The following is a 15947-nucleotide window of genomic DNA, read 5'->3' as shown; positions in this document are numbered from 1 at the left end:
GGACTGCTACACCCCAAGTTGTGGTAATAAGACAGATAAGGACCTTAACAATCTACCCCATGGGAATTTGGCAATGTCGGTATGTGGTGTACACATTGGAAGGGGAGGAGTCCTAACCCGGTGGAGAATATCAAATTTATCAGGAAATATTGGCTCTCTGGGGATGACAATTTAACCGCTTTGCAGAATGTAACCCTACAGGTAATATGCATGCCAAGCTGGAAGAATCCTGATCTAAGCTGGCTGCAGCCTGGAGCTGGAAAAACTTTCTGAAGGGCGAATGTGTGGGAACCACTATGGGAGCAGGTGCAACCAGCATTTTTCAATGTGTTTTTCCAGTCCATAACATGGGTGGTACACTCCTCAAAATGGTGGATGGACCAGGTACACCCCAACTAAAGTACATACATAGAAGGGTTCAAGCAACAATTTAATTGGGGGGTGTCAAGGTTCCTTCCCCACTCTGAACTCTGGGGTACAAATGTGGAGACCCACATGAAAAAACCCTAAGCTTATTTTTACCAGTTTAGGTTAAAAACTTTCCCAAGGCACAAATTCCACCCTGCCTTGAACAGTTTGCTGCCACCACCAAGTGATTTAGACAAAGAATCAGGGACAGGACCACTTGGAGTCCTATTTTCCCCAAAATATTCCCCCAAGCCCCACACCCCCCTTTCCTGGAGAAGGCTTGAGAATAATATCCTCACCAGTTGGTACAGGTGAACACAGACCCAAACCCTTGGATCTTAAGAACAATGAAAACATCAATTGGGTTCTTAAAAGAATTTTAATTAAAAAAACAGTAAAAGAATCACCTCTGTAAAATCAGGATGGTAAGTACTTTACAGAATAACAGAAGATTCAAAAACACAGAGGATTTCCCCCTAGGCAAAACTTTAAAGTTACAGAAACAGGGATAAACCTCCCTCTTAGCACAGGGAAAATTCACAAGCTAAACCAAAAGATAACCTAACACATTTCTTTGCTTATTACTTACTATTTCTGCAATATTAGATGCTTAGTTTCGATATGGTTTAGGGAGATGTATTTTCCCTGCCTTGGTTCCTTGTTGACTCTGGGAGACACAGACAAAAAACCTTCCCCCACAGATCTGAAAGTGTCTTCTCCTCTTATTGGTCCTTTTGGTCAGGTGCCACCCAGATTATCTGAGCTTTTTAACCCCTTCCAGATAAAAGAGGAATTAACCCTTTACAGGGTAAAGAGGGATTTTATGCTACCCTTAGCTGTATGGTTATGACGGGGTGAGGGGACATACATGGAATCGTCACTGGAAAAGGGATTTGTGGGTAGCAGGAAACACAAGGTTGGGTGTATGAAATCTGGGGGACAGCAATTGATAAGCCAGAATGTAAAATTGCAGCAGTAAATCAATGAGGTGCTGACACAGCAATGGTCTGCAATCGCAATGGGATAGAAGAGGGAAGCAAACGTGAGCCTGCGGCTAACTCAATGGGCAGAAAACCTCATGACATGGGTGGAGGATGGCTTCACAGGCTAACTTGGGAGCGGGAGGTGTGTATGGGATTACAAAGTGCTGAACTGTGGGGCTAGCACCTGTGTAATAGTTACCATGATACCGTGGGAAGGGAATACAACTAAGGTGGTCCCCATGAGCCCTGCGGGAATAGTGAGAAACGGAGGAGCTCACTGGAACCACTGGGAAATAGATGGGGAGGATGAAATGGTGTAAAATGGACAATAATTCAGTGAAGTAATTGTTTGCCGAGAGAAAATATTTGAATGTGTCCCTCCCCAATGGCCATGGAAGGGCAGAATTAACGGCCTGTTGCAAATGAAGGCCATTAGGAGTGTATATATGGCGTATGGGGTGTTTGCTGGGAATGTACACAACACTTGGGGACACAGTTGCACCAGCATCTGGCACAATTACACACATCTATACGCTGCCATTGGGACTATGGTGCACGGATGGATCTGTGGAACTCATTGCTGCGCACAGTCAAACCTGTGCATACTACCCAAGTCCATACCAAGTGGTCAGGCTGGTTTGGACAATACCCCATTTTTCTGTGAATATCCAGTGGACTTATGATATGCACAAAAGTCTGCGAAACTTGCAGGGGCAGCTCATTGCAACTGCCAACAACCGGACACAGTTAAAATATATTCTCCAAAATGGTGTTCAAATTTTAACCCTGTTGAAGGAGTAGAAGCGGTGTTTTTGGTGGTGGCCAGGATGTTGGACTATACTACAGTGGTCAGGACTCTTGGTGTTGCTGTGGATTATCATAGCGGCTATACGCAATGTAGTAAGCCCTCCCGCCCAGGGTACTAGACAACCCGGACCCAGCCTTCTGGGGCCCCCTGTCATGGGAAGTAATTGGAATAGGTGTGGTGTGCCCGTACGAGAGAAGGGGCATGGCATTGTACAGCACAAGGGGCAGGGGGACAGATGGAGCATTGACACATTCCACCTTGATGCCTGGCCCTATCAGGAAATGTGTCGCCACATGTCCTATGCTTTTCCAGGGGTACCTGGGCAGGAGGAGCCCAAAAGAAAAAGGAAGGGGTGGAGAGTTAGGATATAGATATTCAGGCTTGCCTGCGAAGGCCTGTACTTTAAGAACTTAGGTGTATTTTTATCACTTAGTTAGTTACAAGGGTATAAAAACAAAGAATCAAAATCACAGTCCGCCTGTGTCTGGGCCTTCACTCACTAGGATAGTCTGAGGCCTGGTTCTTAGGCTAAGGCCTTTGGCTAAGCAGCAGGGGCAGCCATAAGCTGGGAAGCGAATGGTCACATCCTCCCATTCCAAACCAGCCACACTGAAATAGGGTGGGATTGGGTTGTTAGGAAGACGATCCTGTCCTGATAGTGCCCATCACCACTAGATAAAGAGACAGATCTTAAGATGGTTAAAGAGAACTTAGTTTGACAGCATCCGGTCTGGCAAGAACTCACTTACCAGTGGTCGTGGTTGTAAAACCCTCATTTCTCTCTGTTTTATCTTTATAGCCCCCACTTTTCTATCGTTAAACTGTCTGGTTCGCTAATTGTTTCTGTCTGCTGTATAATGAATTTTGCTGGGTGTAAGTTAATTAGGGTAGAGGGATATAATAGGTTAGAGAAATACGTTACAATGAGTTAGGATTGGTTGGTTACATTTCAGTACAATGGTTGGTTACGGTATAGCTGAGAATATTACTGTATAAACTGGGCTCAAACAGGAAGTGGAACGGAAATTAGAATCATGTTTGTTAAGGGTGGAGAACAGGGAACAAGGACACAGGCAACGCTGTACAGCATCACTGGGAAAGGGGACAGGGGGTAAACGCTCTGCGGTGTCAGAGCTGGATAGAAGGACGCGGGGTAAATGCTCCGCAGCATCGGAGTGGGGAAGGGGGACACGGGGTCAGAGCTGGGAAGGGAACATAGGAGAACAGACTCTGTTGCCGTATAAAGATAAGCCCAGCTGGTGGGAAGGGCTTCGGAATATGCTTGCTTGGAAACTAACTCCAATAAACATCGCAGTGTCTGCGCTTCGGTCTCCTGGTCCTTTGCTGCTTGCTGTCTGCGTGACAAGAACCAGGGAAGCGGGAGGGCAAAGGGAAAACCCTCTAACAGACACCTCATTGCTGGGCCTCCAAACCCCAGTGGTCCCCTGCCCACAGCCAGCCTCACCCCAATGGGGCATCTCAGCAAGGCGAGAAGTTGGCATGATGTGCAGGGGACACCGGCCCAGGGAGACTCTGCAGGGCGGCTGTAAGAGAAGGGAAGGGAGGGGATGGGAATTCCGGGGATGGGAACGAAGGGAGGATGGAGAGGCTTAAGAAAAAGAGAGAGAGAAATGGGAGAACTCCAGAGAGAGGAGAACATCAGACAGAACCCAGGAGTCCTGGCTCCCAGCATCTCCATCCTAAGCACTAGACTCTATTCCCCTCCCCGAGCCAGGGATGCACCAGACAGGCCCTGATAGTGTCAGCCCAGCACATATGGGAGACAGAGGAGGGGGAGGTGAATGAATGAATGACATGGGTGAGGAGACAGGGGGGCAGGGGAAGGGAGTTCAGTGTCACATTCGGGAGCAGGATTTGGGCCCTGAGTATCACTGAAATGACGGGAACTGTAGCAGGCCTGCTGCAATGACCGGCCCCTCCCTCATGGGCTGCCTCTCTCTCTCATCCTCTAATTTCAGGGCTAGGTGGCTGTTTTCTGCTCTACTGGGTGGCTCAGCAATTGGTGGAAACTGCTGTCCTCAGGCCCATTCAACAGGGGAAAAAGTGGCAGTCTGTTGTCCGAAGGAGAATCACCCTTCTGTTTCAGCAGTGCAGGGCCAATGAAACACACCATGTGTGGGACAAAATAATCACAGTGAAGAAAACAAGAGTCAGAGACCAGAAGGGGCTAAAAAAAAGGTTTAATTAAAAGCTGTAGATGGGGGAATTTACATGGATTCATACAGCTTTGAATATACATAGAGAAGGAAGATCTGAGGAGAAATGAGAATATAATCTTTCTTTCTTTCTTTCTTTCTCTTTCTTCAAAACACACCCATCTGGTTTCTCCCAATTTTGTAGCAGAGAAAGTGACACACAGTTTGTCTGTAGTATTTCAGGAGCAGAACATTCTCCCCTGAACCCAGTTGAGCTGTGGAGCTGGCCAGCCATCTGTGAGCAGGGGAGGAATATTCACAGTCAGTATCTGAGCCTTCAGATCTCTTCCATGTACTCATTCCCACAGGACTGGGGCATGGGGCTGGAGATGTGGTTTGCCTTGGCGGTCGCAGAATGACCAGACTGACCAGTGACCAACTGAATCGGAACTGAGTAGTAATCTGATTGAAATGGGTCTGAGCTGCCTGTGCGCTCCTCCTTGGAACCTGAGAATGAGAAAAGCACATGGCAATGCTCAGATCAGGAAGAAAGAAAGAAAGAAAGAAAGAAAGAGGCTTTGAGGGGGTATCTTTTTGGAGCAAGCAAAGTGATGAAGCCAGTAATGGGTGACTGTGGGGTCACAGTAGGGGGTGCTGTTCTGCAGGGAGCAGGGCAGGGATCTCAATAGTGGGTGCTGTGTTGTGGGGAGCAGGGAAGGGGCTCTGTAGGGGGCGCTCTGCCCTGGTTATCAGTGCTATCACCAATGCCCCTGTATAGCACTAGGGGCGCTGTGTTGCAGGGAGCAGGGAAGGGGCTCAGTGTGGGTCTCTCTCCCTTCACTACCACGGCTATCGCCAATGTCCCTGTGCAGCACTAGGGGGCGCTGCGCTGCAGCTAGAGGGATGCCTGACCCTTTGGGGGGTGCTGTCCCATCAGTGATCGTGCTGGAGCTGTGGATGAGATATGGAGCTGCTGCAGCTTACCTGGGAGTCTGCATTCACATTTCTCTCTGGCGTGCAGTGCTCTACCATCTGCGTCCAGCTGCCGCAGGCCACCCCAGAGATGGCTGCATCTGGAGGAGCGATCCCTCTGTGGCATTACGCTGTGGTTGCCCACCAGCTGCCACATCCCACCCGAGAAACAGCTGCCTTTCAGCCTTGGGGATTCCTAGACAGTGTTACTGGGTGGTGGTTACCCAGGTGCCCCTCCCCAGAGGTGGCTGCATTTCAGCAGGTGAAGCTTAGGGGTCAGAAGAGGAGATATAACGGTGTAGATGGTGGACAGATACTAGGGTCAGTGTTGCCTGCAGCAGCAGCTGCTTTGCCAGGTAAGACTCAGGAGGAGAAATGTCAGGGTCCATCAGTTTAAGCTACTTCAAGGTCCTGCGAAAACAGGGGGAGGGAAGGGAAATGTGCAATTACCTTTGCCCTTCATGCAGAGGTGGGAGATGAGGAAGATGAAGCCATTAATGGTGAAGAAGGACCCACCCACAGCGAGGTCCCGGACCCAGTAATGGCTGTGGCCTGCAAAAAGAAGGAAATGGCTAAGAAATATTACACTGGCAGGCGTGTGTGTCCCTGCTGCCCCCTGCTGGAGGAAATGAGACCAGCACAATGTGTGTGTGTGTGTGTGTGTGTGTGTGTGTGTGTGTGCGCATCACTGCTGCCCCCTCCTGTAGGGGATGTGCACAATGTCTGTGTGTGTGTGTCCCTGCTGCCCCCCTGCTGGAGGGAATGAGACCAGCACAATGTGTGTGTGTGTGTCTGTGTGCGTGCGCATCACTGCTGCCCCCTCCTGTAGGGGATGTGCACAATGTCTGTGTGTGTGTGTCCCTGCTGCCCCCCTGCTGGAGGGGATGAGCCCTACTCAGTGTATGTTTGTGTGTGTCTGCTGAGCCCTGCTGAAGCAGATGAGTCCTGCTCAGTGTGTGTGTGTGTGATTGCTGGCCCCTGCTGGAAGGGACGAACCGTGCTCAGTGTGTGTGTGTGTGTGTGTGTGTGAGAGAGAGAGAGACTTCTACCCCATGCACAAAGCATTAAGAATATCTTAGACTGGTGAGTCTGGGGCAACTTCACCTGTCACGGTAACATTCACAGCCAAACTTCTTAGGGACAGAATCCACCTCCCGCTCGTGTTCTCTTCGTATGCACAGGTGAATTCCCCGGTGCAGCTGGGACCAGCTTGCAGGATGCTGAGCATCACAGAGCCGGTCCTGGTCTCTGTTGTGCTGACCTCAGACCCAACATCCCCGGGGACGAGCTCAGCTCCTTCCTTGTAGAAGTGAAACCTCCGCTCACCAGCACTGCTGGGGGCCGTGCAGGTGATGATCAGGGGGCGCCCTTCGGTCACCACTCCGGATGGAGGATCCACGCTCAGCCCCGGCGAGGGAGGGAAGTCTGAGGGTAGGAGAGGCAAAAAGAATGAATCTGGGTTGAGGGGGGGTTACATGGGGGGAATGCAGAGATGTTGCCCAAAACCCAACACTGGTAAGATTCAAACTGGTACCTCGTGCCCCCCTCCATGAGGACCTTTGTGTAGCTGCGAGTGAGATCCTGGGGTTTACTCCTTCCTCCAGATTCTACAAGGTGAGTGTTGTTAGCCATTAGTTTGTCGTGTTGGGGAACAGGTTCTGGGAACGTAGGTATCATAGACTCACAGGACTGGAAGGGACCTCAAGAGGTCATCTTGTCCAGTGCCCTGCACTCATGGCAGGACAAAGTATTATCTAGACTGTCCCTGACAGGCGTTTGTCTAACCTGCTCTTAAAAATCTCCAATGACGGAGATTCCACAACCTCCCTAGGCAATTTATTCCAGTGCTTAACCACCCTGACAGTTAGGGAGTTTTTTCCTAATATCCAACCTAAGCCGCCCTGGCTGCAATTTAAGCCCATTGCTTCTTGTCCTGTCCTCAGAGGTTAAGAAGAACAATTCTTCTCCCTCCTCCTTGTAACAACCTTTTCTGTGCTTTATGTATCAGGTTGTCCTGAGTGTGGGGCACATGCTGGATCTCGATGCTACTGACAGTCAAGTAACAATGTTGGGTGCCATATTGTTGGCTGTTGGGTAGGCATGATGAATTGCTATATTGCTGGCTGTTGGATAGTCATGATGAGTCTCATATTGCTGGCCGTTGGGCAGCCATGTTGAGCGGCTATCTGGGGTGGCCATTTTGTCAGCTTTTTGTCAGCCGTGTTCAGTGACCCTGTTAGTTGGGAAGGCATTTCGGATGTCACGTTGTTGACTGTGTCTGTTGGATCACCATAGTGTGTGGCCGTGTTGTTTGTAGTTGGATAGCCATATTGGGTTGCCATTTTGTTGATAGTTTGGCAGCCATTTTGGTTACCCTTATGTGGGAAGTGAAGGGCATGTTTGGTGACTCTTGTTGGCAGCCTGATTTCCATAATTTGGCACAGTATTTATTGAGTGGCTGAGGGTGTTCCTAGCTTTTGGGAAGCATGTCAATGAGTCATGTTTCTGGAAGCCTGGAGATTGTGTTGTCAGTTGGTCAGACATGTTGGTAGACTATATTTTTGGCAGTCATGGCCGGGGGCGGGGCAGGGGGGTAGTCAGTAGTTTGGAAGCCATATTTCTGACAGCTGAGATGTTTGATATCAATTTTGCAGCTGTGTTGGCTGCCCATGTTAGTGGCAGTAGGTTGTTGTCAGCAGTTGGGTAGCAATTATTATTTATTTGAATTATCATAGTTCCTAGGAGCTTTTGTCCAGGCCCAGAATTCCAATGTGGTAGGCGACCAATATTGGATGGCCATGTTGTCAGTAATGGGGAAACCATACTGGAGGGCCATATAGTTGGCAGCTGAATAGCCATGATGGGCTGCCATGTTGTTTGTTATGGGGCAGCCATGTTGTTGGTAGCTGGGCAGCCATGTTGGGTGGCCATGTTGTTGGCAGTTGGTCAGCCATACTGTGTGGCTGTATTCACTGAGGCATTAGCCCTGTTGGGCAGCCGTAGTGGGAACTGAATGGCATGTTGGGGGACTGTGTCGTTGGCTGATTCCTTGCCATACTTTTCTCTGCTTATGTCTTTATGCATCTTGGAAGTGTTCACCTCTGACCCTGAGGAATGGTAGAGCCGGTGCAGAGCTCACCTTTTACTCTGATGAGGACAGCATCACTCCTGCTGGACCTGTTCCAAGCACCGGCTTGGCCTATCCAGTAGTCGCACTGGTACGACCCCTCATCCTTGGGCCCTGTGAGGTTTATGCTGTAAGTGTGGCTTCTCCTGGATGAAGCTGGGACTGAGATGGCCTTTCCGATATCACTGTAGTACTGGAATCCTTCAACTCTACCCACCGAAGGAGGAGCAGAGCACTTGATTTCAACAGTGTCTCCAGGGAGGAACTCCTGCTTCTGGGGGTTCAGGGACAGTGATGGGGCCTCAGGGGCACCTGGGAAAGAAAAGCTTCCATTGGCTTTAGTTGGGAAGGAAAGAAGAAGCAGCAGCCAAACGAGAAGCCCACAGATGCCCCACATCCAACCCTCAGACACAGGCTACCACCAGACCAGGCCAAAGAATTAGGACCCTGCCCCCCTGGAGCATACAGGCACAGAACTGGGGGGCGGTGGCAGGAGAAGAGGCAGATGGCGGTGGGGCAGGAGGAGAAGGTTCTGCAATGATCAGGCATGTTCCTAAACTGGCCTTTCAAGACTTCAAAGAACAATGCCTCTCAACAAGCACATCATCACCTGCTGATGTACCCTCCCCTCCCCACTTGGGGGGCGCAGAGTACCTATCCAGTCTCTGGAATCCCTGGGCTGAGACTCCAAGAACTTGTCTCACCTATGGGCCGCTCTGGGGTGGGGCTGGCATTGGTGCTGGGCTGGACAAAGCTGGAGCTTGGTGTGTCCAAGGGGGGACTAACAGGAGATCCCCACAGACCCAAACCCGTGGGATTCCAAGCCCCAGCACAGGCAAATTCTCCTCTAGAGACAATCCCACCCCAAAATGAGTCATCTCAGAGAGCACAAGAGTCGGCATTACCTGCAGTAAGCACTGGCCTGGGGAGAATCTGGAGAGCGGCTGAAAGATAGAAGAGAGGATGAGTCAGATATCTGGGGAGGGAGGAGTGTGATGAGAGTCAGGACTGCTAGGAGCAAGGCAGGGGGGTTAGAGGGAGAATGGGGAGTGGGATATGTGATGGGCTTCCCCCCCCGGGGGGCCACTTGGAACTGGGGTACCACTGAGCCCACCTGACCCGCCAGTCTGGGCTCTCTTTGCACTGCATCGCTGAGGCAAGCCAGCCAAGCACTGCCTCAGGCTTCTGACTCACTTTACCGGCACACATGTAGGTAGGGACACTCCCAGCTGCAGCTACACACAGATGTTGAGATCAGCTCTGCATGGGAAGGCTCAGCTAAGGAATTGCACCCCCGCTGTCTAGAGGGTGAGCCCAACTTTGTACCGTCCTGCGCTGCCCAGAGGACTCTACAGCAGGGGTCAGCAACCTTTCAGCAGTGCTGCGCCGAGTCTCATTTAAGGGTTCACGTGCCGGTCATACATTGCAACGCTTTCAGACGGTCTCTCTCTATAAGTCTATAAACTATTATATGTAAAGTAAACACGTTTTTAAAAATGTTTAAGATGTTTCCTTTCAAATTAAATTAAAATGCAGATCTTATCAGTTTTGTGCAGTGGTTCTTAACCTGGGGTGCACGCACCCCCTGGGGCAGGGCCGGTGCAAGGATATTTTGAGCCCTAGGCAAAAGTTCCACCTTGCGCCCTCCCCCACACCCCACGCACATCAGTTCACTGAAGGGCAAATCCCAATGAGCCTTTATAGACCCGCAGGGCCAGCCGTGCCCAGGGGCTGCTCCCTAGACCAGGTCCACCTCTCCCCGCCCCCTGAACTCCCCTGGAGGGTGCACAGCCCCCCTGCGAGCCCTCCTCACTCCACCCTGGCAGCCCCCACCCTGAGTCCACTCACTGGCTTTGCCAGGCTTGGGCTGCTGCAGCAGCTTGGCAGGGAGGAGCCGCCTTCCGGGGGCACCGGAGAGCCAGAGCGTCCCACTTGCGGCAGCAGCGAGCCCCAGCCATGGGGGAGCCAGCACAGTGCAGGGGGGCAGCAGCCCTGCAAAGGCGGCGGCACCACTAGCATGGAGCAGCTGCGCACCCCCCCTACCCCTCCTGCCCAGGCTGCGGCCCAGTGCCCCCCCCCAGGGGTGCCTGTAGGCTGCAGTGGATGTATGCGGGCACCAGCCCCCATGCTTCCCCGGCTCCCCCCATCCCTAGGGTTACCATATTTCACCAATCAAAAAAGAGGGGAGAGACCTGCCCTAGCCCTGCCCCCATTCACTCCCTCCCACTTCCCACCCCGACTGCCCCTGTCAGAACCCCCAACCCCCCCGCTCCTTGTCTCCTAACTGCCCCCTCCTGGAACCCCTGCCCCTAACTGCCCCCCAGAACCTCACCCCCTACCTAAGCCTCCCTGCTCCTTGTCCCCTGACTTCCCCCTCCTGAGACGCCCCCCCCCACTCTAACTGCCCCCTACCTGTGCCCTGACTGCCCCAACCCTTATCCACACCCCCACCCCCAGACAGACCCCCAGGGACTCTCACACCCCATCCAACCACTTCCCACCCCCTGACAGGATCCCCAGAACTCCCAATCCATCCAACCTTCCCCCTGTTCCCTGACTGCCCCTTGGGACTCACTTTACCATGCCCAGGCCGGTCAGACGCTGGCTCCACGTGAAGGCAAAACTCTATGTGGGGTGCTGAGGCCGTGGAGGGGAGCTATGGGAAGGGCAGTGGCGGCTCACACTTCTGAGAGCTGCAAAAGCTGAGTGTGGTGAATGGGGAGCCGGGGGCGTGTCTGCCTGGGCTGCAGCCCAGTGCCCCCCTGGGGGTTCCTGCAGAGGATGCATATGGGCGGTGGTCCCTGTGTACCCCCTGGCTCCCCGCTCACCACGCTCAGGCTCTGCGGCTCCCGGGAATGTGAGCCACCGCCGCTGCCCCTCCTGCAGCAGGCTAAGGGCCCTGTGCCGCGGCAGCTCACACTCCCGGGAGCCGCAGAACCCGAGCATGGTGAGGAGAGAGCCAGGGAGCCACCTACTGCCGGTCTGGGGTCCTGGCCGCCGGCCCCGCTCAGTCTCCTGCCAGCCTGGGGTTTCGTTCACTCAGCTTGCCACGGGCTGAGCAGGGCCAGTGGCTGGGACCCCGGCTGGCAGCTGCATGCCAGGCAAAATCGGCTCGCTTGCCAAAGGTGGCATGCATGCCGTAGGTTGCCGACCCCTGCTCTGCAGCATAAGCTCATGATATTTGCCCCCTCCCTCAATGTGGAGAGAGACAGGCACGGCTTTCTGCCCCGAGTTATAATTTCCACACACACACACTGGTTTTAGACAAAACAAAACAAGTTTATTAACCACAACAGAGAGATCTGAAGTGATTGTAGGGGATAGCAAACAAATCAAAGCAGATTATCTAGCAAATAAAAAACGCAACATAAGCTTAATGTACTAACAAAATTCCATATGAGCAGCAAATTTTCACCCGCAATGTTGTTTTAGGCAGATTGAAGAGATTCTTGAAGCCAAGCTGCACTTGCTTTCAGCTTTAAACTCCAGTTATTCCTTTCACAGTCTAGACAACCCTCTAGCCTGGGGTCATCAGCCCTTCTCTCCTAGTTCAGTCTTTTTGTTTCTCAGGTGTGTTCAACAAACAGTCTGCTTTCTTGGGCGGGGAGGCAGTGAAGAATGAGCCACAATGATGTCACTTCCCTGCCTTAAATAGTTTTTGCATATGGCAGGAATCCTCTGCAAGGCCGCCCAGGGGGGGCAAGTGGGACAATTTGCCCCAGGCCCAGGGCCCAGCAGGGGCCCCAACGAGAGTTTTTTGGGAACCCTGGAGCGGGGTCCTTCACTCACTCCGGGGGCCCCAGAAAACTCTCGCAGCTCCCCCGGAGCTTCTTCCGCTCCCAGTCTTCGCTGGCGGGAGGTCCTTCTGCTCCGGGGTGGAAGGACCCCCCGCCGGTGAATTACCGCCGAAGCGGGACCCACTGCTGAAGTGCAGCTGGGTCTTCGGTGGTGATTTTGGCAACGGAGGGTCCTTCCACTCTGGGACCTGCCGCCAAAGTGCCCCGAAGACCCGTGGCGGGGACTCTCCGCCGCCAAATTACCACCGGCTGCACTTTGGCGGCAGGTCCCGCTTTGGCGGTAATTCGGCGGTGGGGGATCCCCACTGCGGGTCTTCAGGGCACTTTGGCGGTGGGTCCCGGAGCGGAAGGACCCCCCGCTGCCGAATTATCCCTGAAGCGGGGGCACCCCGCCGCCAAAGACCCCAGGCCCCCGGTATCCTCTGGGCAGCCCTGATCCTTTGTCCCCACCCCACCCCCAAGTCAGTGGAAAAACACTGGTATTATCATGGAGTCCAATACCAGGTGACTTGGTTACATGACCCTGTGGCCATAACTCAGAGGCTGTTTGCAGAGCTCCCAGGAAAGCTTCTGAGTGGGTGGGAAGCATCTTCTAAGACCTATTGTTTTCTTTAACAGCACCTCCGAGTGAGACATCTAGACTGATTGCATTCTGCCTAGTGGGCGTCCCCAGGTGTAAACACAGTTGTAACAGGTGCATAGACAGTATTAATAACTTCAGCTATAAAATGATACATGCCTACAAATAGGATAATCATATTCAGTAAACCATAACATTTCCAATGACACCTCACGTGACTTCTTGTGTATAAAATACATTACAGTTATGCCATAATCGTATCATAACACTATCTCTGTGAAGAATATGGGGTCGTAGTGTCACAGGACAGTACCGCTCAGATGAGAAGGAAAGCAAGAAAACGCAAGCAAGCAAGAAAAGAGACAGAAAGAGCAAGCAAGCAGGCAAGCAAGAAAGAAATATAGAAAAGAGACAGAACAAGAAAGCAGGAAAACAAGCACGCAAGAAAGAAAAGCAAGAGAGAGTAAAGAGGAGCATGGTATGCAAACAAGAGAGCAAAGAGACAGAAAAGAGAATGCAAGAAAACCAACACACAAGAAAAGAGCGAGAAAGCAAGGCAGCAGTCAGGAAACAAAAGAGATTGAAAGAAAAAGCAAGAAGCAAGCAAGCAATGTAGCAAGGAGGAATCCGAGAAGCAAGCTAGAAAGAAAAGCCACAGCAAGAGAAAGAAATTAAAGAGATGGAAAGAAAAGGGAAGAAACAGAGAAAAGCAAGCAAGAAAAGCCATCGAAAGTCAAAGCCTGAAAGAAGGATGGTGAGCAAGCAAGCAAGGAAAGAGAAGCAGGAAAGCAAGGAGGACAGGAGACAGCCCAAGAGAGGAAGTGGTTCCAGGGAGGCTACTTACCCAGCAGTGGCAGAAGGAGCGTTAGCTCCATGCTGAGTGAGCTGATCTGTCTGGGGCTGAGAGCTGGGTCCTGAGCCGCCAGCCCCGTCTCTGCCCAGGGCGGAGACTGGCTCCCTTCCTGTCAGCCGAACCCTGGCGTGGACGTGACACCCAGCCTCTGCTTCCTCCGCATCCTAGTGATGGTCACATGCCGGGCTCTTGGGAAATGTGACAGCAGTTGCTGACCACAGACCAAGGCCTCCTCCCTGCATTTCCCCCACTTCAGCATCTTGCAAAAGCAGCACGGCCCTGGGCCAGCTCAGCTGAACGCGGTGTTATCTAACCAAAGAGCCTTCTCCAGCTGTGTGGGGAAACTGAGGCACAGTGCAGTCAAGGTGGGCGATGCGCCAGCCTTTATACAGTCTCCACTGGAAGTCAGATGTCCGCGGTGGCCAACATATAAGAAAATAAATTATTTTCCCCCATTTGCATTGAAATTTTTCTCCCTGAGTTTCTAAGCAGCTCAAACTTGCCTGTTTACGCTGAGGCCTAAGGGGTTTGAATACCCATGAACGAGGATGTTTATTGGGTGTCTGTATCCCTTTGGCCCTCTCAGCCTTGGATTGAGGCTCTTATGGGCAGCAACGGGCTGTGGGCTTGGGGGTGGTAGTTGCTAGTAATCTCATGGTAAAGACCAGAGGCCAGGAATTTCAAGAGTGCCTAGAGATTCTGTCTGACTAGCTGGGAAGCTGCCCTCAGAGGTTCGAGGCCTTGCCAGATCCCAAGGACCCACAAGTCACCTTTGAAAATGTTGGTTTCATGTCTTCCCAACTGATAGGAATCATGCCCCTTCTTGGAACTGGGAGGGGAACCTAGGAGTCTCCCCATGCCATGCCCAGAGTTGGGGTGAGAACCCAGGAGTCCTGATACCCAGAGGAACTGAATTCAGCTCATTGGAGGCTGCTGCTCTCTGAGCCCGCAGCCTCATAAATTCAGGGCAAGGTGACTTTTCCTTGATAGTGGGGATAGTGATGGGTGCACACAACCGGCCACAGCCCAGCTCAGCAGGGACAGGACTTCTAAGCAAAATCTCCCTTCTGGGTCAGCAGTACAGGGCCAATGACACACACTGCAGCGGGGAAGAAATAACCAGAGCAAAGGAAATAGAGAAAGAACATGTTAAAGAATATTTAGAGACATTAGATGTATCCAAGTTGGCAGCACCTGATGAAATCATCCTAGGGTACTTAAGGAATTAGCTGAAACAATCTCAGAATGGTCAGCGATTATCTTAGAGAAGTCATGGAGCATGGGTGATATTCCAGATAGCTGGAGAAGGACAAACATGGTAGCTATCTTTAAAAAGGGAAAGAAGGAAGACCTTGATTATTATAAACAAGTAAGTCTAACTTTGATACCTGGAAAGATACTGGAACAAATTATTAAACAATCAATCGTGAGCACCTAGAGGATAAGAAGATTATAAGAAGAGCCAGCATGGATTTCTCAAGAACAAATCATGCCAAATCATTCCTCATTTCCTTCTTTGGCAGGGTTACTGGCTTTGTGGATGGAGGGGAAGCAGTAGACATGATGTATCTTGATTTTGGTCAGGTGTTCGACAGTCCCACACGACATTCTCATAAGCAAACTAGGGAAACGTGATCTAGGTGAAATTATTATAAGCTGAGTGCACAACTGGCTGAAAGACCATCCTCAAAGAGTAGTTAGCAATGGTTTGCCATTAAAGCGAGAGGGCGAACTTAATGGTGTCCCACAGGGCTCAGTCGTGGTCTGGTACTAGTCAATATTTTCATGCATGACTTGGAGAATGGAGAGTGGAGAATAGGCTTATAAACTCTGTGGAGGACACCAAGCTGGGAAGGGTTGCAAGCACATTGGAGGGCAGGGTTAGAATTCAAAATGACCTTGACAAGTTGGGGGAATTGACCTGAAATCAACAGGATGAAATTAAATAGAGACAAGTGCAAAGACAATGAGGAGGTGCCACCGGCCTCCTCACTGTTTTTGTGGATACAGACTAACACGGCTACCCCCTGATACTTGAAGTGCAAATAATTTTACTTAGGAAGGGAAAATCAAAGGCACGGCAGCAAACAGGGCCGGCTCCAGGCACCAGCCGACCAAGCACATGCTTGGGGCGGCACCTTGGGGCGGGGCGGTGCTAGGGTTTTTTTGTTTGTTTGTTTGGTCCGGCGAGGTGGTGCTGGAGGGTTTTGTTTGTTTGTGTTTGTTTTGGCTGGGCGGCGCTCAGGGGGCGGGGGCTTGGGCG

The 15947-nt window shown here is 51.6% G+C and overlaps 1 protein-coding gene across 2 annotated transcripts; it reads right to left on the bottom strand.

Annotated features, from left to right (window-relative positions):
• Positions 1-4389: 4389 nt before the first annotated feature.
• LOC127031550 (alpha-1B-glycoprotein-like) lies at positions 4390-13800 on the bottom strand. Of its 2 annotated transcripts, XM_050918482.1 has the most exons (6): positions 13676-13800; positions 9360-9398; positions 8467-8766; positions 6432-6752; positions 5778-5879; positions 4390-4862 (listed from the first exon to the last, which is right to left on the bottom strand). In XM_050918482.1, the coding sequence occupies exons 1-6, from the start codon at positions 13704-13706 to the stop codon at positions 4693-4695; spliced, it is 963 nt and encodes a 320-aa protein (XP_050774439.1). In that variant the 5' UTR covers positions 13707-13800; the 3' UTR covers positions 4390-4692. The 2 variants fall into 2 exon arrangements, with proteins under 2 accessions (XP_050774439.1, XP_050774438.1); XM_050918481.1 differs by lacking the exons at positions 9360-9398; positions 13676-13800 and having other exon boundaries at positions 8467-9349.
• Between the last annotated feature and the right edge of the window lie 2147 nt (positions 13801-15947).

Source organism: Gopherus flavomarginatus, chromosome 11, assembly GCF_025201925.1.
Source record: "Gopherus flavomarginatus isolate rGopFla2 chromosome 11, rGopFla2.mat.asm, whole genome shotgun sequence".
NCBI classification, from domain to species: Eukaryota; Metazoa; Chordata; order Testudines; family Testudinidae; genus Gopherus; species Gopherus flavomarginatus.
The sequence above is the reverse complement of the archived record's forward strand: the minus strand, read 5'-3'. Positions and strand labels throughout refer to the sequence as shown.